The 27,624-nt window shown below is 35.9% G+C and overlaps 1 protein-coding gene across 4 annotated transcripts in view; it reads right to left on the reverse strand.

Moving 5' to 3' along the window:
• Nucleotides 1–27,624, reverse strand: part of MLLT10 (MLLT10 histone lysine methyltransferase DOT1L cofactor) — a 141,514-nt gene that overhangs the window by 17,978 nt on the left and 95,912 nt on the right. For all 4 annotated transcript variants that reach the window (XM_063303534.1, XM_063303533.1, XM_063303535.1 and 1 more), the window contains 3 exons: nt 26,029–26,595; nt 11,338–11,516; nt 463–574 (listed from right to left, as the gene is read on the reverse strand). In XM_063303534.1, the coding sequence (XP_063159604.1) occupies nt 463–574; nt 11,338–11,516; nt 26,029–26,595 (858 nt within the window). The remainder of the gene's footprint in view (nt 1–462; nt 575–11,337; nt 11,517–26,028; nt 26,596–27,624) is intronic.

Raw genomic sequence — 27,624 nt, forward strand, 5'->3', positions numbered from 1 at the left:
AATCCTTAAAGATAGAACGAAACAAAGCAAATCCAGGAGCTCATTAATTTTTTTAAGAGCTAATACTATAAAAAAGACCAACTGGTATTCACCAAGTTATTGGTGAATTTATGTAATGGGATCTCAGCTATACAAACTTGTAGATCATGCAATTCCATGAATTATGCAAATAAAGATTTAAACGATTCACAACAAAACCCAATGCTATGCTACTCCCATTGCAGAGAACTAAGGGAACTGAACACATCAATCACAAAAGTCACAGGAGACATTGTTGCATTCCTGCCTGCTCATTGCTCTGCTTAAACATTTACATTTCAGATAGTAGATAATGCAGAAGTCACTGCTGTGTAAAACATTAAGTGTGTAAAATGCAGCTAGCAGTTCAGCATGCAAATAAATTAAAAGAAACATTTTTAAACTTAGAAATACATATACCACTAAAAAGAAATTTCAACTTGCCTAACTGAATGTTTTCAGCTTGTGCGGTATGTGATGCCATTGTTGAGTTAGAATTTAACCTATTGCCATAGACATGAGAGGGAGGAAAGCCAAGGGAAGATCCAGGTAGTGCCTGCCAAAACACAGAATTATTTACTGAAATTTGAAATCTGCAAGGGAAAATCTTAAGATATCTTAAAGGTTTAAAATATATTAAATTAAATACCTGATCTAGTCAATCCAATAAAGTTATACTCTTCAAACTAGTTTAAAAGTATAGTAAAGAATACATTTGCAGGATTTTCTTTACAACGCCATTAGGGCAACTGTTATTTTAAGCATTCTAATATTCAAATAAGATAAACCATGAATTATATTTTCAAAATAACTGGTGACACAAGGAATTGCCCACATTTCTAAATCATACTGGGAATATCAGGATTTTGCTTCTTGATGGCCATGTGATTACAATAATTGTTTAATCTTTTAAAACCATTTACAAAATAAGGGCAGGTAGACAACAGATGTCTCACAAATGCTTGTGTTCCTTATAAAACAAAAAGGGAATAGGGGTCAAAAGGTCCCACTTCCAGTTTTACCAGAGTCATATTTCCTTAGGTTTACTCTGTCATTAGTACAACCTGCTTACTATTTGGTAACTTCCTATTTTTATGCACAAGGAAGTCAAGTGGTTTTTTTCTTCTTCTATAAAAAGAAAAGCAGCTCTGCTTCCAAGTATGTTTTCTATATAATAAAGATCTCACCAAAATTGCAGCAATGCCCTGAACCTCATAATAAGGAGTGGATTTTTGGCAGTTAGCCAGCTTGACTTACTGAAAAACTCTCCTTCCTTCCTTCCTTCCTTCCTTCCTTCCTTCCTTCCTTCCTTCCTTCCTTCCTTCCTTCCTTCCTTCCTTCCTTCCGCTAACCACAATTCTCAATTTTTCTGCTAGGACTTCAGCCAAGCAAGTGAAGATGAACCCTAAAACTGAGTTGGCTGGCAGAATCTTTGCCTAATCCAGTATAATAAAAACATCTTCTCCCCTTGACTACATTACTTTCAACTAAGTTATAGCATTTGAAAACTTAATTTAGAAGTGTAATGACACAGACATAATGCTATTATTTTTCAGAATAAAACTTCTAAGAATATACCTTACAGCTTTGATACACAAACCATTAAAAATGACTGAAATTATAAGCACTTTTCAATCTGAAATTTTAAAAGAACATACATTTTCTTTTAAGCTACTATACCAAGTACAATCCAATTAAAGCAGTTAAGCACACTTACTACAAAGTAAGCCCCAGTAAACAAAGGAGGCAACGTTTAACTGGAATGCTAAGGACTGCACTTTTTATATGCTACTGGATTCAGCAAAAAAAGGTAATCACAATTCTACCTTTGTGATCAACAAAATTTTTAACTGTTTTAGAGTAATTCTCCAAAGTTGCACAGCCACAATCAACAGAAATATCTTACTGCGAATAAAATATTACGAAGTATAACCTGTACTTCTAGAAGACTTTACCCTGCCACTGGGTTCCATCCTTCAGCTAATGTTGAACCTCCATAATTACCAACTATTTTAAGTGATAGTTAATAACCCTTGCTTATAAATCACTAGGAACTATATCCAATAGCCACTTCTTAAACATTTTTCCTATTAGGAAGTGAGAATAAAGAATTGACAGGAAAATAATACCCTCAACTAACTCAATTTTTTTAATGGTCATGCCAAAAAAACATTTTTACAGGGATAATAAGAAAGAAAAGTCAGCCCCCTTTCTCCTTCTATCTCCCTCCTCCCAAAACAAGGCAAACATAATATCTAGCACCTAAGAATCAAAGGGGGATTCATCAACTTCATTTAAAAAGACTGATCGTTTTCATTATTGTTTTGAGGCAGACCAATAGCCAGATCCATAGAATAAGGCTCCCCTGTTAGAGAATAACAATTTCTACTGGATACACTTAGCATCTATTCATACATAAACACACATCATGTGATGAATGATTGCTTATAAATCAATTCTAAAATTTACTCAGAAGCAAGACACACAACAGGGTACAAAATTAACACCTGAAAGAGAAGTGAACTCATATAAATTAGACCCGCTTCCAGTGTCTCCACAGAACACCCTGTGTCCCAACTTTAAAAACTCTGAAGCAAACTTACAAACATGTGCTTTCAAGAGGAATAGTGGGAATTTGAGCACTTGAAAAAATGCAAATATCCAATGAAACTTTCTATAACTCTTGAGTATATCAAATGACAATACGTACTGAATAAAAACTGCTTCTCATCACATATTCTGTAATGGCTTATTCACCTAAGTATGCTGGATACTACAGTTATCTGCTTTACACTGCAGCTATCAAACAGCAAACAAGCACATGCATGAACAAATCAGCAGAGCTGTTTTTAAGTTACTAGAGACTGTGAACAATTCTGTATTCATTTGTACATTCATTCATGTAAAGAAATAACTTTTCAAGTGAAAGTTCAAGACATGAAAGGGCTTTATAGAATTATTAATTTATTTACCATCCTTTTGATTACTCCAGCAGATAAAAGATTAAAGTAAGATTAAAAGGTAGTGAGGACATTAGCATTTTAACAGAATTGTGCTATTTCAGTAAAAGAATGGAAAATGCCAACTTTCATATGTGACTAATTGTTCTGCCAAATATAAGAAAAACATTAAACCTGATACTAGCATTCCTTGGTCAAAATGGAATATCACTGGTCTCTACTCTATTCGGTTATACATTATATCTATAATGCAATTTTTACACTAGGATAAAAGTAATTTATAAAATTGGATATGAAACTAGAACAGTGCATAAACAAAAATATGTTTATTTTTAAAAACAGGTGAACTAGAAATAAAAAGGGGATTTAGTTCTCTTAGATATACACACACATTGTCCTGATTACCAGGAAACACACTGAGACAATGACTTGGTCTCTAATATTTATTGTAGTACTTAACAAGAATCCTAACAAACTGAGGAAGCGTGGGAAAACCCAGCCATATAAACCCCAAAGGTTAAGGCGGTCCCGATCTGTGTCTCTTTGAATGGCTGAACAGTTCCTCAGTGCTACGCATGCGCTTGACACACATCTATACAATTGTGACAATTTAATATATTGAGTATATTAAAAAAAAGTAAAAAAGAACCATTTTACAATATATTTCAACTTCATTAAAACATTTACTAAAATGTAGAATAATTTGAGTAATGTGATTAAGGTCAAAGCAAAGCTTAACACTTTCAGAAGTATGATGCACCTTATTTCATTTGGATCAATTTAATCAAAATTAAAATTTTAATCAAAATCAAAATGATCAAGACTGAAATATACTACTATAATGTAACATTGAGATAAAAAACTATGCATATGTGTATATTTGTATATGTATGTGTGTCGCTGTCTGTGTATATCTGTATCTCCCCAAAGTCCCTTTGATTATAGGAATGAAACACTGGAACACAGTACCAAATCATGTAATGCATATAGCCATTACTTTAATGCTTATATTGAACAGGCTGCAAATTTTCCCTTCATTTTGTACATTTAAAAAATAAAGTAGAAAATCATTATTTTTGATATTGGTATTTTTGGTGAAGTGTTAGATGAGTTATTTGCTAAATGCATTGCAGTATATGTGATGCACCTGATCTGCTGTTACTGAAACACAAAGATTTTACACAAGTTCACTAGACAATTCACCTGTCTGTGTGTGTACTGGAATGTCTGACCTTCAGAAAATGGCAAGTCTGAACTGGTTTTCTGAACTCCTCTGTGGTTACTGCACCTTACTCATATATACTATGAGAGGCAAAGGCATGATAGAGTAGGTCTCTATCATGACTTAAGGACACCCTCTGTTTGAAGGTGTTGTACAAATAACACCCAGAGTCACTTGTTTGTGAGATGGGCAGCTACATAAATTTGAAAAATAAACAAATAAACAGGCTAGGATATTCACATACTATTATATGAACAGTAATTTCTGTAGTTGAGTTGGTGTAGTGATTTAAAGGAACCAGGCTAGAAACTGGGAGACTGTGCCTTCTAGTCCATCCTTAGGCAGAAAGTCAGCTGGGTGACTTTAGGCCAGTCACTCTCTCTCAGCCCTAGGAAGAAGGTAATGACAAACCACTTCCGAAAATCTTCCCAATAAAATTGCATGGATTAATCCAGGCAGTCATCAGGAGTCAAGAAGGCAGGAAAAAAAATTTCTGTTGAGCTATACATTGCATTTCAAAATTTCTTTTTAAATGAATGGACTGATGGAAAAATTACCATGAATATTACAAAGTCTTTAAAAAAAACAGCACACTCTCAGTCATTCTCAACTTTTAAGATAGTAAATGTTTTCTGATATAGACCCTCTTTCTGTTTAAGGCACCTTCCAGTAAGGTTTTAATACTCAGCATGTGATGAGAGATGAAACCAAGTGTGAACAACTTTGAGGTCCCATGAGAAGGCTGACTGTTAAAGCTGTCAGATTCAATTGCATCATTCCATATTATTCAATGCCCCAAACTTCTCTCTAATTGTTAGGGGCTTAACATATTCAAAACCATTGTTTAGGCTAATGCTGAAATGCTCACAGTTGAGTTTCCATAAAGAAGAGGGAGGGATTTAATTGTGCAAGAAATTACTGTGCCACCAATTCCAGAGCTGCTTCATAATCAGTTTATATCTAATCAATACTCTTCTTGGGAATTAGTTTTTGCTGTTGTTGTTAAAGAACAGAGGAACATACTTCAAAATGAAATAAAGAACAATTTCTCTGCTTGCTTCAACCTGGAAATACGTTCTTCATATAAATGTGCTTTCTTAAAATTTACAATTGTAATTATTTTTTGAAATTAATCAATATATTCTATTGGTATCAATCTATTCAAAGGCCAATTTTACTCATTTTTCTAATGTGCATTTATCAACAAAATCCTGATATGTGGTCAATATTTAACTTTTATCAAAACAGGAGCTAATATTTATAAATAACAGGAAACTGTTTACTGAAATTACATACAAATATTTATGGAAATACGGAAAAGAAAAAGTTTGCTAGTTATTAGAGGCGGTATCCAACATAGCCCTAACAGAAATACAAGTGCTAGAAGTGCAGTTTCATTAGTGGTTGTGTGTTCTGCTGGCTACTACACAAGCACCATCTAGTTTAATCAAGAATTGGAGAACAGTTTGCAAAAGGACTTGTGCAAGGGGAATCAAAGTATTGTGTTTGGACACTTGGGCGCTTGGGTGAAAGAGAGATTTCTTCTATCAGCAGAAGCTTTATGATAGCAAAGTGACTCAATTGGATGCCACCCAAACCTTCTGATAAACAGAATACAAATGTGGCATATAAAGATAACCACAGGAGAACCAAGTAGAGATACCCATTTTTCCTGAATGCAGGTTTCACAGCTGTTTCCCTGTTGGATCCACTGAAACACAACTTAATGCTAGTCATGAAGCAGCTCCTGCAACACTGCTCACTATCCAACTCTGCAAGAAACTTTGGCTAAACTAGATAGTCAGCTTCTGAAGTAGCCATATAAGTACTGGTTTTCTGGATTCACTCGCCTTGTTAACTGCGGCTCAAAATTAAAAGGTACTGCACATTGTTTTTTTCAGAAACAGCTTGCCTCTTCAGCAGAAATACAAAGGGATTTTAAACAGATGATAAAAGGAGCCGAGCAGTATTACCTTTTTCAGCATTTAGAACAGACGCAACAACATTCCAAGAGATACACAAAATAATGTAGAATATCCCAGAGAGATTCTATAGCAATCTTTTAAGAAATTTCTAACTTAATCAGAAACAGAAGGCAGATTCTTCTCTCAGATTTTTTTAAAAAATTACTCTTAGCATAACTGAGGGGTTTACATTAGAGTAAGTTATTTGTCCAAAAAAAAAAATTCCTATGAGGAACTTGTGTGGGTGTGAGGATGGGGAAGGATGAAGTGACTATTCATCTGCCATTTATAAAATTAACCCCAGGTGTAAGGGTGGAGCATCTAGTTTTTCTTCTTCTCCAGGGACATTTTTTTTTCTTTTCTCTCCCCATGGATTTAATTAAATACCTATGCCAGCTCTATCAGATATAGGACCACCTCCAACTTCCTGACCCTGGAACGCCACATTTCAAAGTCTATTACCAAGGGAAACTCTGCTAGTGATAAATCTACACCATAGAATTTTCTAAAGACACGTTACAGGCTGCCAAGACAGATGTGTCTTTCCACCTTTAGGGGGCCCATGGCAACCACCCAAATCAGAAGATCTGGAGTAAGGACATTATTTCAAATTGCATTGTTCGTTTTTATTACTAATTCTCAAGAGAATTAGATCCAACTGAAATAAACTGACAAGCCATTAAACTATTTCAATGCTTCTGAAGCTCCTTAACCATTTGATCTCCGAAGGAACTATACCATTTTAAAGAAAATATTCACAAAATTGGTTAGACATATTTCTGTCAGGCACTTGTTTTATGAGATAGCTATTTTTAAGGTTCATAGCCAAATGTAAGGTATCAACTGTCTGATACTACAAAATCCCTCTCAAATTAAATGCATTCAAATTGGTTTAGAAACAAAAATATTAACACATAACACTTGAAAAGCAAAATAATAATGGCACATCTAAGAAACAAATGTCTACCACTGCCCTCTATACAAGGATAAAAACATCCTTAAAATTTAAGGGCAAAAAGTTTAACTTTTAATTGTATGAAAGAGCTCTAAATCTCAGTGTGAATATTGCTATATTGCTCAATCTTGAACATCTCTTAATTTTAGTGGGCAATTTTTAAAATAGCACCTTTTAAAACTGTTTTCTAAAAAATACGAGAAATCACACTATAATTGCACATGTCACTTAAAGATTAACCAGACTTTGATCCTATAAAAGATTTTGTACTAGCTTGCTTAAGGTATTTCTACATTTACTACTTTGGCATCCTTTCAGAGAATACAGTCACATATGTGCATGTTAAATCTATGTTATGTAATGGAAGTGTGCATGTGTGTGTACATGTATATATAAATTCACCACTAGTATTGTCTCAGGAAGCTGAACTGAAGTAGTGCTTCACTCAGTTCATCAGAGGGGTCAATGTGCCTCAGTTGCCTGGAGACTGATGGTTGCTACAGCAGCACCAGATAAGCCCGACTAAATAAGCTTCAGCTTGAAGGCAGAACGCATTTACTGCTGGCCTGAAACCCTGATGCAGCTGTCTCAGCATGCAGCGGTGTGCAAAAGATTATGCAACTCTCTAGCAGTCTTACTGAATTGTATTTATAAGGAGGCCTACATTACTGAAATCAGTTTATTGAGCAGTAAATATTTTAACTGGGCCAAGCACTATTACTACAAGCAGCTATGATTCTTTTGTTCTTTTAGTGGAGTCACAAGTTTGCTTGGAATTTTCCCTTCTGGCTGTAAATTCCACTCTTTACCCCAGAGTCTACAATCAAAATAACACCCCCCCAAAAGGAGATTTTGCTTAATTCTACCTAGTAATAGATAAATATTCAAATTAGACGTCACTGTAAGGCATTTTAAATAAAGGTAACCATAGAAACAGTTTACCATTTGCTGGGCAACCTTTCACAGAAGTATAAATGTGAGTTAGCAAAAACATTTTTGTTGAAATCAGAAAATATAGGATCATTAGGGAATCCTTATGTTAAGGGAAGGAGGAAACATTGATTAGACATGGCTGCTTTTATACTACCTGCCAGCAGGGGTCACTGTGGAATGAAACAAATACCACTTTTCAAAACCAGAGAAATTCAGGACAAAGTTCAGGTCTTGACATAACAATTCTCCCACATACTTTGTGTATAGAACTGCTGCAGATAATTAACATTCCAATATAAACTACAAATTACTATTGGTCTATTCCTATTTTCAGGAAAAATACTAAGGCCATGTTTGCATTATCTCCCTCATTATAGTTAAAATTTGAAAAAACAGAATGGCTGTCCAACTATTGTAAATGGCCATTGCTGTTAATCTGTGAATATATTCTCCAAAGAGAAGCTTACTTGGTTGCACAATCTTATCTGAGAAGCAAATCCCCTTGAATTCAATGGCTTTACAACCAGGTAAATAGAAGATTCTAGCCTTTCTGATAAATTTGGTTTTACTAGACTCTTGCTGCAATTCCAGAATAATAAAGTTCTGCGATAACCCATGACCACTAATTACAATTCCTTCTCTGTTCCTGGAGTGTAGATGTAGGAATTCCATATACTTTATTTGTGACTATGCCTAGACCCCAAATTATGGGTCTGGGTCATTTTCCAACCCATATTTTAAATAAATGGTCTTACATAATTCATATTGAATCCCATTTTTTTTAATTTAAAAAAATCTGGGTTTAGTCTGATGGGAGAAAAGCTTCTGTTAAAAACTAGTACATGGGGAAAAAAAACAGGAAGGCAAAAATTCACATAACCTGAATTCCAAAGATAGAGACTCAAAGAAGGAAAGAGAGAAATTGCAGTATAAATAGGTCAAACAAAGGGAAATGGTAACAGGATAACAGATTCAAAACTACTGAAGTAAACAAAATTATATGCCTCAAATGGGTGATAGTTCACAGAGACTTGGATTCTACATAAACCGATTGGAACTTTTTTTTTCCAGTATTTTCTTTAAAAAATCAAACCTACTGAAAAATATTGCAGATAATTGTAACTCTGCGCTCAAATCTTTCAACAGCAACCTCCCTCCAATTGCTGGTCCTCATATAGCCAAACAGCCCACTATATTAAAGAATATTAATTACTTATAGTTCAATCCTAATTTTCTTTTCTATGGAGTTTACTTTCAGGTAAGTGTGCAATGGATTATACTGTTAGCATTGCACAAACAACTTGTCAAAAATATCTATTTAGCATCTACTTTCTCAGAAGCATTAAAGGAACAAATAATGAGCAATTATTATTCAACATGTGCCATCTATTATCCTCTTTCTTTGGAGTAATGAGGTTAAAAAGCTACTAATGCCTTTCTAAAAATGTGCTTATCCAATGTTAGCACATAAGTAATAAAAACACAATATATGACATCATCTATCTAAATTCCAAAGGATATTCAAAACAATTGTGGTAAATGCTATGTGCATAAAGAGAATACAAGAGTGAGCTCAAAGGGAGAAAACATTACGATTGTAAACACTTATATAATCACATATGTAATTGAAAAATTAGTTAAAAACTAATTTTGTCATTTACTTTCTGTTTCTTAGAAAGAAAACTACAAGCTTGAAGAAGAAATTATATTTTTACTTAAAAAGAAATTATTGCACTGTTTTGCTTTAATGACAACAGCACCTACCACGGGCATTAAATGAATGCTTCAGTAGAAGAACTGTTATATACTTCCATTTATTTCACCTGTAAAGCTGGAAATTATGAAGGGATTTGTTCTTAAAGGATTAACAGACTTTAATCCTGCGCAGACTTACCACAGACTCTGCTGCAATCAATGGGACTTATTTTTGAACAATTAGGTATAGGATTCTACGTTAATGTTAAAAAGTTTCTTTTAGTTCTAATACTCTAGCAGACTATTTTTATGTCTAAAACATAAAGAATATTGCCTTTTGGGGATGCCTGATGTATACATATGACTGCTAGAATAGTTATGATGATAGAAGACCAGAAGCTTTTTCACCCAATTTAGTGGTAAAAGGGTTAATATGGTAAGGAACTTCCCTGAAATAAAACCAAGAAGCAATTTAGCTTCATGAGGTCTATGTTCTACAGGTGAATAACTAGAGGAGCCATTCTAATTAAGCATTCTCTATGAGTTGCAGGTACTATTTTTGGAAACAAACCATGAATAATTTCTGTAAGTAAAAATATTCAGTTAGCAAAACAGATTACATAATGAAATAAGCAGTTTGTTTGCTACCACCTGAGCCTTCATATAGCTACATTTATATAAGGAAATTTTCAATTATATGTTTTTAACTTTGGAATTATTATTTAAAGGAGGTCAATCTCCAGGAGGGATTGAATATAAATCATTTTTCTCTTTAAAATGTATACTTCTAACACTGTAAAATTTTTATTGTTTTTACATGTTCCAACTGAAGTTTGCATGGGAGAATTCAGTATCTCAACATACCTCCCAAAAAATGTTAATTAGATCGTTTGCCTTTATACTGCTATTGTTAACTAGTACAATTATTATATGCTATTACAACACTTTTGCTAAAATTTTAATATATCATAAAGCAAGTGATCAAATTTAAAAAAAAATCATAGCTGGCTTTCAAATCTGTTTACCAATTTAAAGAAACAATCATGAAATTATTACACATATTAGGTATGTCAATGTGAGAATCTAAATTAGTAACTACTATTAATTAACTACAATTCAGCGAAGATTTTCAAAGACATTCATTAGCTGGGTTTACGCATATAATGCTAAACGCTGTTTGTTTAACCATAGCATATGGAACCACAACTGACTGGGATAACATAACATGGTAGGTCACAACCAAGCAAAGAAAATTAGTTTAATATGAGTGAATCCTGTCACTGACTACAACTGCAAAGAAGACAAAGCTGGTACAAGTACAAATAGAGTATCAAACAAGAGAAACCATGTTTTAAAACCAACATCTAACTTTATGGTGTGCAAATTCTGAACACTAAATCCATTTGTGAAACAAATGAAACTGAAACAATTAGAAGTTAGTCTGATTTTCTCCATAACACACTAAAAGAATGGAAAGATTTATATACAGTTTATCCTTTGGAGATATTCATCTGAAGCAGCATATGCAAAATGCCAGTGTGTCCCATTTACCTCACCAATATTTACCATCAAATACTTTTAACAACCTACTTGAGTTGCAGCAACAACTGTAGCTACAGAAGGTGTAGAAGACAGAGACAAAGTTCCCACTTGCTGCACGTGACCAGCAGACGGCTGAGGTAAATGTGAACTGGAAACAGGAGTGCTAGATCCTGAGCCAGACACTACGTTTGGAAATGATACTGCTACATCATTACTGCTATAAATTCCTGTTAAAAAAAAGAAAGAGGAAAAACACATGTGAACTAAATTATTTCAAAAGCTTGAGCTAAGAAATCATGCCCCTAAGCAATTTATTTAAAAACAATGAAACAGATATAATAGGTCTTATTAAAATAGTTTCATCTTTTGGTGGACTTACTTTGTTTGAGCCTGAGGTTTATTTCAATGTAAAATAATTAATCACCCATACAATAATATGAGTGATAATTATACCTCATGCAGATTAATTTTAAAGAAAAATTTCAATATTTTTAAAATGTTTAGTATACAAATCACTTTGAATAAAAGGTTGGTAACCATTCTAAACCAAAGTTCTACCCTTCTGTAAACTATTCAGGAAAATGTTCAGCAAAAGTTTAATACACTGATCAAATTTCTTTGGACTTCAGTGAATTTGAAGTGATAGAGCAAGAAGTTTTAATACACAAGCAATAAAAATTGAAATAAAAAGGAAACACAATACACATCTAAAAACTTAATACATTTCTGATCCTGAAGTGTACCTGATTCAAACTAATCATGTCAGGCTGTAAAAGAGATTACATATGGAAACAAACTTTCTGTACCAGTGGGTAAAACAGGGAACCATGCAAAATGCAAATGGTGCAAGCAAACTAACGAAAAGCCCCGTTGCTCAAATAAAGCATAATTACAAGAACTGCTCCTGCATGTCTGAACTTGAAGGATCTTCAGGTTAGTAAACAGTTTCACATTGGTATACTTTTTTCTTACAAACTCTCTGCTTCTCTGAACATTTATACAGTTCACAAACATACAGTTGTTTCATTATGATGGTTAAAGCAAACAAGCATGTATTCCTTTTACTATTCCACTTCTATCAATGTATTCAGTCAATAATACTAAACAGAACGTACAACAGTACAATAAATTCATTTATTTTAAGTGACTCCATCCAGATTCTGATAGCTGTCTACCTATATAATATTTGTGTCAACTTCCACATCTACCATTTCTGATAGCAGTGATCCATCCACATTAAGTAAGACTGAAAGACATTGTGTATCAGCCCCAAAGCTGGAAAAAATTCTCCATCTTGCAAGAATAGGTATAGATAATGCCATATATAGCTTCAATATACAAAATTTAGAAGTGAGGGAATTCTCAAATTAAAGCATACAGTTGGAATACTGTTTTCCTGCAAAAGACCAGAGTTAGTATAGTAGATGCTGCGAAGTGTTTCACAATAAACAATTTGTATAAGAAGTTATGAAGAAAGTGTGGGAGGTGGAGGACAAATCAAACCCTCTAACAAAATGTCCAATGGAATATGTTAACAGACTGTTTGAAGCTCTCTATCAAGAAGTGGCCTATTGAAACAAACATTTGTGAATAAAAATGTGAAGGTATCAATGGAATATTAGGGCCAAAGTTTACAATGGCCTCTTTGTTGGATACACGAAAGAAAGCTCAGTTGACCTAGACAACTATCCATTAGGAGAGGAAATATAACTAAAACCAGACAGTGTACACAGGTTAACTCTGTTGGCTGTCTTGTGAGAACCTCTCTATCTGAACAGCTGACCCAAACTACATATCTAGTTCTTAAGCTGGGGAGAAACAGCAGTCAAAAAAGCTTCTCCATACCAAGACTTGTAAGAAAGGACACATCTCCCAAACAGTGATTAGGTGCAGGGCCAAGGTTCCTTTACTGTTATCTAAATGGCCAATGGGGGAGAAGGCAGTGATGTTATGAAGACTTCCCAACACTCTCATGGTATGTTTCCTACTCCCTGGAAAAAAATGGGCAGATACTCTGTTCACTTAAAATGATGCTTTTTGACCCAGCTGTGTCCTGCCTTATTTTCCATCAGTAAGAATATCTGAATGGGCTGATGATTACTTAAGGATGTCATGGTTACAGAACCAACAAGGGACAAAACTTTGGTAACAATCCTTAATTTTGTTCATAGTGGCTTGAATAAAATGCAGAGAAGTCCTACCCCCAGGGGGGAGGCCTTATGAAGTCTGAAAATAACATTTTAACAGCCATTAAGAAATGGTAAAAGGACTATCTTCAGCACATTTTCTAGCCAATATTCTCAATACTCACTATTTCTACCCTCTGGAAAAGAATTGGGTATCACATAGACATCTAGCAAACCAATGTCCATGATACCATTTACAATAAATTTCAGCGCAATTAGGAGATTCAGTCAAGATATATGTTTGCTGATGATTTTTTAAAAAAATCACACCAGTGAGTTAGTGGAAGTTATGTAAATTCAGCAATCAATGCTTTAAAAAATGAAGCACATCCATTTTTAATTAAAGCAAGCCAGCCACCTTATTAAATGTATTAATAAACTTGAAAACTGGTGATGGTTGTTCTCCTGGCACATTATGGCAAAAGTATCTTCCAAACATCTCTTACTGATGGGGAGCTGCTTTAGCTCCTAATGAATTCATTAAATGTGCAATAATTTTCCATTTTTAATTAAAATTAATTTGAAAAATACTGACAATAGATTTATATATGTATCTTTTAAAAATGAACTTCTGAGTTCTGCAGAGAATATATTCAGATTACATCAAACAACAAGAATACATTGTTATTAGAAAAGATTACAGAATCTTCCTGACTAATGAATATCTTAAATCACTGAGTCTTCTGACTAGAAATTTAAATCATGAATTAAATCAATTGGATATAAATCAGATCCACCCTGCCTGGATGTCCAATTTAACTTTCTGAAGATTACTCCTGCTACAAATTTAAGCACCTCTTTCTTTCTATGAATATATACTGATATCTATGACATATTAAAAGTGCTTAACTTCGGATTGTCAATTAAAATACTTTTACTTGCTGAGGTATAATCACTGTACCTTTCTAAAAAAGTTATAAAAGTTGATATTTTCCCTAATCTAGTTTTGAATAAACCAAAAGCCACGCTCAATATACATAATATGCTGGCAACACAGCAAATGCTTTTTCCTTAAAACAACTTACTGTGAACTCACCAAATGCCACTGAGGCTTGATGCATTACTGTATACAGTAAAAGCAGAGTTTCTCAAACTCTGGGTTGCAACCCTTGGAGCAGAGAAATTGCACTTCTTCCTGCACTGCCTGATTTAGCAGGCCTTTGCCAAATTATTGTACAGGTACTGGGCCACCTGCTGGATCCAGATGTCTGGGCTCTCCTCAACAATCTTCAAACTTGCAACAAGGGCTCCTATCAACTCCTGACCCAAGACTACCCAGCCAGCCTACCCAGCCAGGATGAAAGCACTCTTAACTAGTCTCAGTTTCACTCACTTCTAAGGGTGACTCTCTGTGGCCTGTGTTACACTGAGTCATGGTGCTGAGCCTGCTTGCTTGCTAGAGACGCCCCAAACTGTGTGCCTCTTCTACATCTTAAGAGGAGACCATGCCTCATGACAGGGTTATTGCAGAAGTTGTTGCTAAAAGCTCAAAGGCCCTGGGAGCAAGTTCTGACAGTGATCCAGCTTTGAATGTGCAAACCAGGCTTGCACACAAAAGCTGAACTGCAGCCAGATTGTGCTCCCTCCCTGCTTAAATAAGCTCACAGCTAGTTCATCCAGGCCAGTGTTTCTCAATCTCAGCAACTTTAAGATGTGTGGACTTCAACTCCCAGAATTCAAACTAGCTGGCTGGGGGAATTCTGGGAGTTGAAATCCATACATCTTAAAGTTGCTGAGGCTGAGAAACACTGACCCAGGCAGATTGGGTGCCCTTTCTGAAAAGTGGAAGCCCTGCTAGAGTGTGGGCTGACAGCTTTATTCAGGGGTTCTCAGACCACAAAGTCTGAGAACCCCCACACTAAGGAATGGTCGATGACAAAAAAGACCTTTTATATAATTTGTAACTAATTCGTTATCAAAATGTGAACATAACTGAAGCAGCCATGTCTATAAATGTTATCTGATAATGTCCAGTGCAATAAGTAGGAAAAACACTATAAGTTTGCCAAAAGCACAGAATACAGAAACCTATATCCAAAGTAGAAAAGGAACTTCTGATTTATTAAACTATCCCAGCCAGCCATGAAAGTTTTACTAAGTTCTTAAACAAATGGTTCAATGCAATGGATTGATTTCATATAATCAAGAGAACATGCAATCTTCAATCAGAAATGTTTAAGGAAAAAAATCCTTGTGATATAGTGAATATGTGGATATTGTTCTAAAATAACTTACCACCATCTACTACAAGATAGTATGTTAAGAAAATAAGAATTCTATACTAAAATTGTGTTACACATAAAAAAGTATATGTATAGAATATGGGTGTAATTAACAAAACATAGCCTTTTGCTGCTATTTGACCTAATAATTTACTATAGCTGTACCTGCAAAGCAATTTTTTGGAAATTATATGTATTCTACCTCTTCTTGCAACTCTAGATGATACACATAGAATTGTAAGTAAATCCATTTCCCTACTTAATATTGTTATTTAAAGAAATCCTAAGTGCATTTATTGTAATCATGTGACTTAATTTGTGAATGAAGTGATAATATTAAAATACAATTTGGGGAGTTATTCACTATCCATTCATTAATATGCATATTTGATTTTTATTCTTAAATTGTTTATATCCCTTCTTTTCTTCAAGACCTCCAAACAAGGTATGTTTTTCCCCACAAAAGCTTCCTTCTGAAGTAAACTGAGAAAGTGAGTGACTGGTCCAAACATCAAGCAGTGCGTTTCCATGGGGGTAGGTTTGCACCTGAATTCAGACAAGCACAAACACACTGCAGCAACCTACAACACCCAAAAAAGGAAACAGTCTGTACAATATCTTCCAACAAAATGGATACCCACCCAACTTTATCAAAAAGTGCCTGACTATTCAACCCACTATAGCACAACCAATGAAAAGGATTACACTGCCATACATCAGAAACAACCAACAGACTATTACAACTGCATGGCATCACCATAGCACACAAACCAACTAAAGCCCTCCAAAACTTCTTAAGTAAGCCAAAAGACCCAGAAGCCCAAGAAGAAAAAATAGGAGTCATCTACAACATACAGTGTAAGGACTGTAACAGCCATTATGTAGCACAGACAGGCAGAAGACTAGCAGAGCACATCCATGAGCACCAACGAGCAGTCAGTGAAAACTCCTTAATCTCACAACACATGGACAGACTCAATGACAGTTTCAACTGGGAAACTGTGAGCATCCTAGACCAAGCCAAATCCAAAAACGTTAGGGAATTCCTGGAAGCTTGGCTTTCAGACAAATCAGCATCAATAGACACATAGAAATAAACCATATTTATACACCATTCAGGAGAGACAACAAAAAGCTAAGAAAAGACCAGAACACATCCCCTCCAGCAGCCAACACCCAGATAAGCAGGGATTAACATCAGACAACAAACCAACCAGAAAACAACACCCTAATCAAGGAACTGCCAAGGAAAAAACCACACCCCCATCAACACGGTAGGGCAAGCTACTATATCTAAACAGGGAGCAAACCTCACACTCACTGATGTTGTTACCTGATTGGGTAATGAAATATCTGCAAGCAAACAACTAAGCTCAGAGAGCACCAAGGACTCCACAGCTCAACCCTGAGCTACAGATATTCTCTTATATTGGAATTGCAGAGTTTGGGGAGGAGCAAATGTGCAAAACAAATTTGGCAGCCATCTTGTAAAAGAGACGTGCCTGACCCTAAAATTTGAAATGTAGTCCATAACTATGTTTTTGCACTAGAAGACATAAAATATTCAAGTGAGAAACATGTGATGCCATTGCTTCAGATATGTATTTTTCTTCTCTTGTGTACACATAGTCCTCAACTTTCGACCATTCGTTTAACGACCAAAGTTACGACAGCACTGGAAAGTGACTTGCAACTGATCCTCACACTTACGACCATCACAGCATCCCCACAGTCAAGGGGCCAAAATTCAGACACATGGCAACCGGCAAGTTTTTACAAATGGTTGTAGCGTCCCGGGGTCACATGATTGCCATTTGCGACCAGCTGGCTCCCGACAAGGAAAATCAATGGGAACATGATTCACTTAACTACAGTGATTCACTTAATGACCATGGCAAAAAGGTCATAAAATCAGGCGCAACTCACTTAACAACCACATTGCTTAGCGACAGAAGTTCCCAATTGTGGTCATAAGTTGAGGACTACCTGTACATAAATGTTCCCTCTGCAAAACTTCCTGAAACTGCTAGAGATCCTGCACTTTTCCCCCTTATATAATGTATATTGTCTCTTGTTTCAAATGCTACTATCAATAATTATCCATAGCAGATATTCCACAGCAGGGTTTCTCAACTGGGGTTCCACGAAATCTTAGGGTTCTGCAAGAGGTCACTAAGGCTTCCCTGGGACATCATGATTTATTTAAAAAAAGCCAAGACAAAAACTGAACAAACTCCTTCCAACATTGCATTGGCCTGCTGGAGCACATGCAAGCAGGGAGGTGAGCAAAGCGCAAGCCAAGGAGTTAGGAGTGAGTGAGAAGAGGAGGAAGGACCAGCAGCAGCTGGTGAGACAGCATGTGAGAGAAACCGCCAGGACCTCCATGCTGGGGCTCTCCTTGCCAGCGCACGCCTGCCCAGCATGTGGGGGTGGTCTGTCTCAGGTCAAGCACAGGAGATATGGGGCTGAGTTGGCCTGGGCATGCCAGCAGTAGCAGGGGCCACCCATGAAGTTGGGGGAGAGGAGACAGAGAAAGGAAAAAAGTGGTGGTGGAGGCTTTGGCATCAGGGTGCCAAAATTTCAGGAGAGGTTGATGAGTCCAAATATTAAGGGGAGGGGTGTTGGAGGTTGCGAGGCGTCAGCCCCCCTCTAGTTTTGCAAAGGTGGGGTGAGGAAGGAGAAGCAAGGAAGGAGAAGCTGGATTTGGGGAACGAGGTGTGGGTGGTGCAGGGAGAGTTTCACTCTTTGTTAGTTTCATTCTTTAGTTTAAGAACACTGTGAATGCATACATACAGGCCTACACATGAAACGAATATAATAATTTTGTAACTTCTGGCCTATATTTGAGCCTGAATGCACAGGGGTTCCCTGAGGCCTGAAAAATATTTCAAAGGTTTCTCCAGGATCAAAAGGTTGAGAAAGGCTGTTCTACAGTATCCAAAATCATCTTTATTTAAACTTTTTTTTCCTACCTCAAATATTTTTTTCTTTCTTGACAACTTTAGACAGATTTTTTTAAAGTTAAAGCTGACTGCTATCTTGCAAATGAGTTACCAAGTATGCTATCTTTGGTAAATCACTTCCAGATGTTCAAAGATGATTGATTTCAAGAAAGTGTCCTATTTTTTTGTTTTCTTAGGAAACACTTAACAAATAAAAGTAACATTTCAAGTTTATACCTATGTTTTGATTTGTCAAATCCATAAAGGTCACTTATAATAAAAACAAAACCATAAAATAAATTCTAGCACAAAATACAAAGATTAACTGCTAGATGACTACCATAAATCAGTCAAATGCTAGTATTCCTTTCCTCAAAAGATCATGTTTTGACCATGTACTTTAAATTGCCAATGGCAAGAGGCTACTTGATGGCAAGCATTTGAGAAGGTATCTCTTCAGTGAGAAATAATGAATTTGAATTAGACAGCAGATAGTTCCTTAATATATAGAAGCGGACTTGTATGGTAAAGTAACTTCCTAAATTGTGTCCCAAAGATACAGGTCTTAAAAATAAAAAGCGGTAATTGAATAAAACAAATGAAGTTATTTTAATGTTGATAGTAGTATCAGAGTTGAGTAGTACAATGATTAAAAGAGTAGAACTACAGAGGCCTAGATTGAAATCTGCTCTCAGCCACAGAGGCTCAGCTGTGTGATTTTGGGCCAGTCACTCTCAGCCAAACCAACTCAGAAGGTTGTTGTGGAAAAAAAAAAAAATTAGAAGGGGGAGTACTATATCTGTAACCTCAAACTCCTAAAGGAGAGGCAGGCTATAAATAAAATAAATACGTAAATAAATACAAAAATATTCCCACTCAATTTTCATGCTTTCACTTATACATGAGTTGCAGTTTCTAAAAATTTCACATTCACTAAAAATAAAGCCATCAGCCACACAGAATAGTAAACTAGATTGCTAGGCCTAGGTGGGGTTTTGATGCAATGTTGGATCTAGCAACAACTGCAGTCTATAGGAACAAGACCTTGACCAAGCTAGCCACTTGTTAAATCAATTGGCCTGCTATCCATAGTTCCTTTTCATTGGATTGTAATCAAATCTATTTAATCTGTATCTAATTCTGGGCATCAATTCAAAGCATCCTCTTTAAATCTGGGTAAGAGAAAAAGTCAAGCCACACCCAATTTTTTCTTTCACATCATCCAATAGTGTCATGTAACTGTTAAGAAAGATTCAATTAAGTGGCACTATATCGAATAATACAGAAGGAACCAAGATATAGTCTCTCCTTGTATCTTTTTCAAATACTGAAACCCAAACTTGGCCTTTTTTAAACCTGAGGAATCAAAAGCAGATTTGTTCCTTCCAAATCTTATCACAGTCTTTTCTTTTTTCAAATATATACATGTAGGAGCACATTAACCAGTCATAACTTTGAGATTATCTATGATTATCTTTCATAAAACATTTTTATATCCTTATTTAAAAACTGTCACACACATAAGCAATCAATATACTGGATATTTCTAGTAACAAACCTATAGCCGTTATAGTGCTTGGACCTGAGCAATTCTACTTTCAAAATGCAGTACATTATTAAGGATCCCCCATCATCACTCTTAACTACAGATAATCCTCGCTTAAAGACTGTTCGTTTAACGAAAGTCTGAAGTTACAATGGCCTCGTAAAAAGTACTTTACGACCTGTACTCACACTTATGACCATCGCAAACCATCACATCACTCCTGCAGTTACGTGATCACAATTTGGGCACTTGGCAGCCAGCTCACATTTACGAGCAGTTACAGCATCCTGCAGTCACATGGTCACAGTCACAATTTGTGACCTTTTTTGCTGGTTTCCAGCAAAAAACATCCATTGAGGAAGCTGGATTCATTTCACAACTATCATAAAATCGGGTTCAGTCAAATTGCGACTCACATAACAACCACACTGTTTAACTAATTTTCCAGTCCCTGTTGTGATAATTAAGCCTCATGTGGCACAGAGTGGTAGGTGGCAGTATTGCAACCGAAACTCTCCCCCACAATCCGAGTTTCATCCCAGTGGAAGCTGGATTCTCGGGTAGCCGGCTCAGGTTGACTCAGCCTTCCATCCTTCCAAGGTCGGTAAAATGAGTACCCAGCTTGCTGGGGAAGGTGACGACTGGGGAAGGCAATGGCAAACCACCCCGCTCTATAGTCTGCCAAGAAAACATTGCGAAAGCAGCATCCCCCCAAAGGGTCAGACATGACTTGGTGCTTGCACAGGGGACCTTTCACTTTCACATTGTGGTCATTAAGTGAGGACTACCTGTACATCAAAACGTTGCTAAACAAATTGAAAAGCTCTATGGGGACAGCTACATATGAATATACTAATGGCAGAAAAGCAAGGTATGACTTATCGCTAATCTATAAACCATCAAATGGGGACTAGCCAATAATTGGTCAGACATATAACAAGTTTTATACTACTGCTTGATAGCTGTCTTCCTGACTACCTCATTAATTCTTCAACAGGTTTAGCAAAGTGAATAAGAAAGAGGTTCCTTAGGAATAATAACTGGCAATATTCTGATTATACAAGTAGTCCTTGCTTAGCGACTGCCTCAGATAGTGACTGTTTGTAGTTACAATGGTGATGTAAAAGTAACTCTGCAACCAATGCCCACATTTGTGACCCTCGCAGGATCTCTCAGTCACAAGTTCGCTATTAGTCAGTTAGTATGCATTGTCCTGTGTAAAATTGTAAGCACATTTGTGGTCATGTGATCTTTCAATTAGTGACCACTTTGTTTAATGACCAAGTTGCTGGTCCCAATTGCAGTTGCTAAACAAGGACTACCTATAACCCCATTTCAAGTATCACCCAATACTTCAACGCTTGTATCAGTTAAAAACTCAAGAACTTCAAGGACATCAAAACAAGAACATTTTAATCTGTTGATCATTGTTACAAAGAAATAAGAGTTTTGAAACTTCAAATGCATTCAAGAAATATAAATAAATATTTATATATTTATGCCCTCCAATACATACTCAACAGCCCTGCCAATAAAATATATAAAATCTGCTGCATATATAAAATCTGCTGCTTCATATATTCTGGAAAAGCCAACAATACAACAGTCAACAGTTCCATCTGTGGGCACATATAAGCAACTCAGTTTATTAAGCAGAATAGTATTGTTATTTGTCCTGCTAACCCTTATACTTTTTTTAAAAAAATCCATTCAATCATGTCCAATTCTCAGAGACTGCCTGGACAAGTCCCTGCAGTTTTCTTGTCAAGGTTTTTCAGAAGTGATTTGCCATTGTCTCCTTCCTAGGGCTGAGAGAAAGTGACTGGCTGAAGGTCACCCAGCTGGTTTCGTGCCCAAGGCAGGACTAGAACTCATGGTCTCCCAGTTTCTAGCCTGGTGCCTTAACCACTACACTAAACTGTCTCTCAACCCTTATACTTGTAGCACTCAAATAATAAAAGCAATCTTCTGGGTAGATAATTTGGTAAATAAAATTGAATGTTTGAAAACATAGCATTTGCTCTACTCTATCTGCTGCCCATCAACTTATGCTACAAAGAAAATTAACTGAGCAACCCTGTATGTCAGCCTCCACTCATTTTTTTTTTTAGTTAGAAATATGTCTTCTGTGATTACAAATTGCACTGTGGCACCCTGAAGTAGCAAAATGAACAATCACAGTTTTAATGTACAGAATATACTGGTACAATCAAAATGCTTACAATTTTAAAAAGAACAAAATTTTAAAAACACACACCTCTTGTACAGCCAACATACAAAAGAACTGTCCTTTCTGCTGTGCACAAAAATATATCCTCAAATAGTAATAAACCCTGCCCCAAAATGTTCCATACTCCTGCTGCTGTCTTCTCACTGGGACATACTGATAAAAACCATACTTTCTTTGCTGGTGCACAATTAGGAAAGGTGGCAGCAAATAAGAGATGTGCAGAAAAGAAGATGGAGTGGGGGTAAAGAACAGAAACAAAACATCTGAAGGAAGATTAAGAATATATATGTGTGCATACGAACAGCAGCAATAAGGATTCAGAGAGATTCTGGATGTCTGTGAAATAAAGGTTAGTAGGTAGGATGATACATGTGTACTGTAGAGAAGCTGAAAAAAAATAGTAATAGAAATGGCCTTGTTGATGCTATTGCATGCAGTTCTATGGCAAGGAGAAAGAAAAAGAGATTAATTCAGAATTGGGTGCAAAAATCTACAGGATTGCAAAAATGCTTCTTTGGTAGGACAGGGATAGGCAATATATAATCTACATGAAGTCCCAAGCCACTTTTCTGTGGTCTGAGAAACACTGGCAAATTGCAGCAACAGTAAAATATGCACATTAAGCATGCAAGAGGTTTAATGTACCAGATTTATTTTACAAAGCAACCCAGCATGTGTCCTCCCACTGAAGAAAAGATGCCAAACACCCCTAACTTAGCCCCTCTGGTGATATGTCATCATATGTTCCCTATATCCTATGACAACAGCAAAGAACCCCCTTCCCCATATTAAACTATTAAGTCACTAAGTTTGTAGGTGTCATATACACATGTTTGTCACTTGTACATGTAAGTTCTCTGAGAGAAAAATAATTCTTAATTGTCTGAAAATTATAAACAAATTAGATTGTGCACACTACTCTGTGACATTCATCCATTATTTCCGAAAATTTTAATTTATAAAGATTGCTATTAACAAATTTCTAAGTATGTGAAGAGATTATTTCAGATAATGAATATGAACTCCTTCATACTAAGCACCTAATGTGCAGGTATTTTAACATTCTGACTGAAGAAATAAGGAAAAATGGTAGTGTAACAGACATAACTATCACAAGTATTTTTCAGAAAAACCTTATACTTAAAACATTTTCTGTGTTCAAAAGTTGTTAAGGAAGAACAGAAAGAGTGATTTCCTGAAACTAACCATGGGCAGAAATATTTTAAAAATTCGAGGAACAGCTAAAGTAACTAGAACAAGAATAGTCTGAGCTCAAACACAAAGACACAGGATATTTAAATCATCCTTTTTTTAAAAAAGAAACAAACCGTTACACCTACTAGGGAAACAGTTGCAATTTTAAGGAAGAAACAGCACGTTCAGGAAGGACAGTGACTTAAAAAGTCACACCACGATGTTGTTGACTGCCCTCTTCTACAGAAAAGGAAATGGTAGGCTTCAAAACAAACTCTCTTGCTTGCTCCTATATCCACACATTTCACCAGCATGGGAAAGGAATTCAAATAGCTATTGCTTTTTGCAACTATTTTGCACTTTTTTCCTTTAAAAATGCTTTTTTAGAAAACCTTTTCTGTAAAAATCTCTATCTTAAAATGACGCAGAATCTGCTTTGGGGAAAATTTGTCAAATAATTCTTTCAAAAATCAAAATGAGGTAAACGGAAATATTTTTATTAAGAGGAATTTAAAATCAATGACATATTCTTGTGTATTTCACATATTACATCCAAAAACATTCAGCACACAGAATTCTAATTATTTAAATACAGCAACGCAATAGCATATAGTTCTCTTATAGACCTAAAAAAAATTGAAGGACCTCAACATTGTTTACACAGTCATACAATCTGGATTATTATGCACAAGTAGCTACTTTGCTTTCCCTTTCACACAAGCATTAATATACTAGATAAGCAACCGCTCCTTGATATAGCCATACAATTGCAATCATAGGGCCCAGCAGGCTGTAATTTAGCTTAGCAGGAAGAAAGAGCAGCATGCTGATGCATATTGTAGTGATCGTTTCCACTCATTATACTCTGTCCACAGTTTGTTTTAGTGTCACCTGAATGAAGGATTTTGATTTGAGCATGTCTATGAAGTTTCGTGAGCAAATACTGCTTTCTAAAAGTCACCTGGAAAATATTTAACAACTTGCATTTAAATTGGACTAGAATTTCATCCATTCCAGCTACCCAATTTGATGTGTACTATAGCAATTCTTCACATCAATAATTTAACTTTCTGAAACAATTAATTTCCAGAACTGGAAAATTTCCCATTTCTATCAATATCAATGGTTCACTATTTTTTTTAGTATTTTCTAGATTTAATTGAGGAACTAACTCTTCAGTTACAGATATTGGTACTATTTTTTTTAAATTTATTGTTTAATCTATTATATGGTGATAGTCCAATAGCACAAACATGAAATGTTATCCACCTGATATTTAAGTGTGGTTTGTAATTTTCCAGATGGTATTACTAGAAAATTCTTATTAAGATTTAGGCTTATTAGTGGTTGGACTAAATGATCTCCAAGGTCATTTTCAACTCTTACATTCTGTGATTTTAATATAAGATCTGAAATCCATACATGTTGTACTGATGAGGAAGGAGCAAAATAGAGCAAAAGGACAGCAAGTATATGAAATATAAGACTGAATGGGTAGGAGTGCTTAGCTAAATTAACTTCAATACTTTGCTCCAGTATATGATTTAAAAATGTAACAAAAATATTGAACATGTTGGCATCTTTTTATTTATTCATCTATGGTTTTACTTTACAGTAATAAGTAAATGGTCTCTTTAAGGTTTTCCATTTTTTTTTCACTCATTCTAGAGTAGGTTTTGTATAAAATAAGCCAAGTTATACAGAAGTGTGCAAAAAGTTTCTATTTTAAAACAGATTGCTCTCACCTCACCAAATGTTCCAATTATTAAATTATCACAACAACTAGTGCTGGGCATTCAAGAGCGTTAGTAGTTTAATTATGTAATATTTCAAACTAATCTCTTCATGATTACACTACTATTGATAATCTTTCATAATCAATATGACATGTTATTTCAATCTGACAAAAAGCACAACTAAATTCTAATTTGTGAAAGTATCAATTGTCTCTCTCTCTTGCCTCATGACATGGCTGTAGTGAGCAGGACTTCAGATTAAAGGAGAAAAAAAGGTACTTCAGAGCATGTGGGGGCGCTCACACAGCACATGCCAGGAACTCCTTAAAACAACTGTGTCTTCCTAGGATCTCAATTCTAAAAAAACTTCGTTTGCTTTAAGGAGTTGTTGACAGATGCTATGTAGGCTCCCATGTGTGATCCAAAGCACTTTTTTCCTACTGGAACTGAAACAGTGCTCACCTCTAGTAAACACGAACCACAGATGTAAAGTGAGTGTATCATATGGTGAGTAGCAATAAAGAGATTCTCATTTAGCTTTTAAACTCTTTATAAAAAGGACACGATAGGATATTTTCCATGAAAGCTTAGAACGGAGAGTGAAGCCAAACTCCAATGATATTATTACTATGAAGTACAGCTAAATTAAACACTTGTCTTCTAAAATAACACTAAATGCCTACCTGAACCAATAGGAGAGGAACCCACACTGAGACTTTGTAGACTTCCATTCCTAAGCAGTGTTGGAGACTTCTGCAGATTAGAGCTTGTTATGCTTCCTGCAGCAGATGCTACTGATGATGTTGGGGAGGCTGAACAAACTGACAGGTGGGAAATCTCCTGACTTTTATTTCCTTTGGGCCGACCAGGCCCATGTTTACATTGCTTATTTCCTTTTCGTTTCTTTTCCTTTACAGTCTCATCTTCTGTCCCAGAGGACTGAGCACGTTTGTATCCCGTTGATGTAAGGTTTGAACTACCTAACTCTCCAGGTGAACTGTCAAAAATATTAGGCTGGGAGACAACAGTTGAGGTTGAAGGAAAATTAATTAAGGAAGTAAAACAATTCACACCACCTTCCTGGCTTCCAATCTCTCCTTTATATACATCTTTGGTTGACAATGTCTGCTGAGAATGAGTATAGCTCTCATTACGTAGATCCGAGTCTGTAAAACTCAAAAAATCCTGGGGAGATTGAACTGAACTTCCAGAGGATGACTTCGTACTGTTTGGAGTTCCCAAAAAACTTCCTGTAGAAAGGACATGGGGAAGGGGTGTTGATTGTTGAAAACAGATATTTACACTATTAGCAAATACGTAAGAATAGTATTAAAAGCAAGTTTTTACTGGCATGGTGAACTTTGAGCCATTCAGGAAACTCTAGACATAAATATAGCATAGAGTAAGAGTAGAAGCACCTTGTCTATTTTCCAGAATTAACCAAACCTCATTTGTTACATATTTTTATTTATTTATTTATTTACTACCCCGCCTTTATTGTTTTTATAAATAACTCAAGGCAGCCAACATAGCTAATACGCCTTCCTCCTCCTATTTTCCCCACAACAACCCTGTGAGGTGAGTTGGGCTGAGAGAGTGACTGGCCCAAGGTCACCCAGCCGGCTTCCATGCCTAAGGCGGGACTAGAACTCTCCGTCTCCTGGTTTCTAGCCCATTGCCTTATTTCGAAAGGTTACAATTTATAGGACTTTCTTGGCAAGTTTTATAACTAGTCACTAAAGCTCTACTTCTGACATTACTGCTAATTTTTTTTTTTAAGCTAGCATACCAACAAAAAGCCTTCAAAATTACATCTCTTCCAGTTGCTGGTACTTTGGGCAGAGAAAATATGAAAGAAAGAGGTTAGGATAATTCTGGGAAAATGAAAACAAGCAGTAACTTGTCCTTATTATATCTCCCTGATGTGTCCTTTCTAGACAGTACAAAGATCAGGAGCCAAACACAAAGAGAATCCCACCCCTACTAAAACAAATACCAGCTCTCTTATCCAGGGACTGGGTCTTCCACTAAACTCTCACCACACTTTCCCATGATATCTAGCTTGGGCAATTAAGAGCAAGTATGATTTGAAAAAACTTCAGCAAAGGATCGTTACCTTGTCGTGGTGCTGGAGCTTGAGCACCTCAGTGATGCCATGAGCTAAACCGTGAAGGGCCACCCAAGACGGGAAGGTCATGACAGAGAGGTCAGACTAAATGCGATCCCTGGGGAAGGTAATGGCAACACACCCCAGTATTCTTGCCGTGAAAACTAAATGG

The sequence above is a fragment of the Candoia aspera genome, chromosome 4, assembly GCF_035149785.1.
Source record: "Candoia aspera isolate rCanAsp1 chromosome 4, rCanAsp1.hap2, whole genome shotgun sequence".
In the NCBI taxonomy this organism is placed as follows: Eukaryota; Metazoa; Chordata; class Lepidosauria; order Squamata; family Boidae; genus Candoia; species Candoia aspera.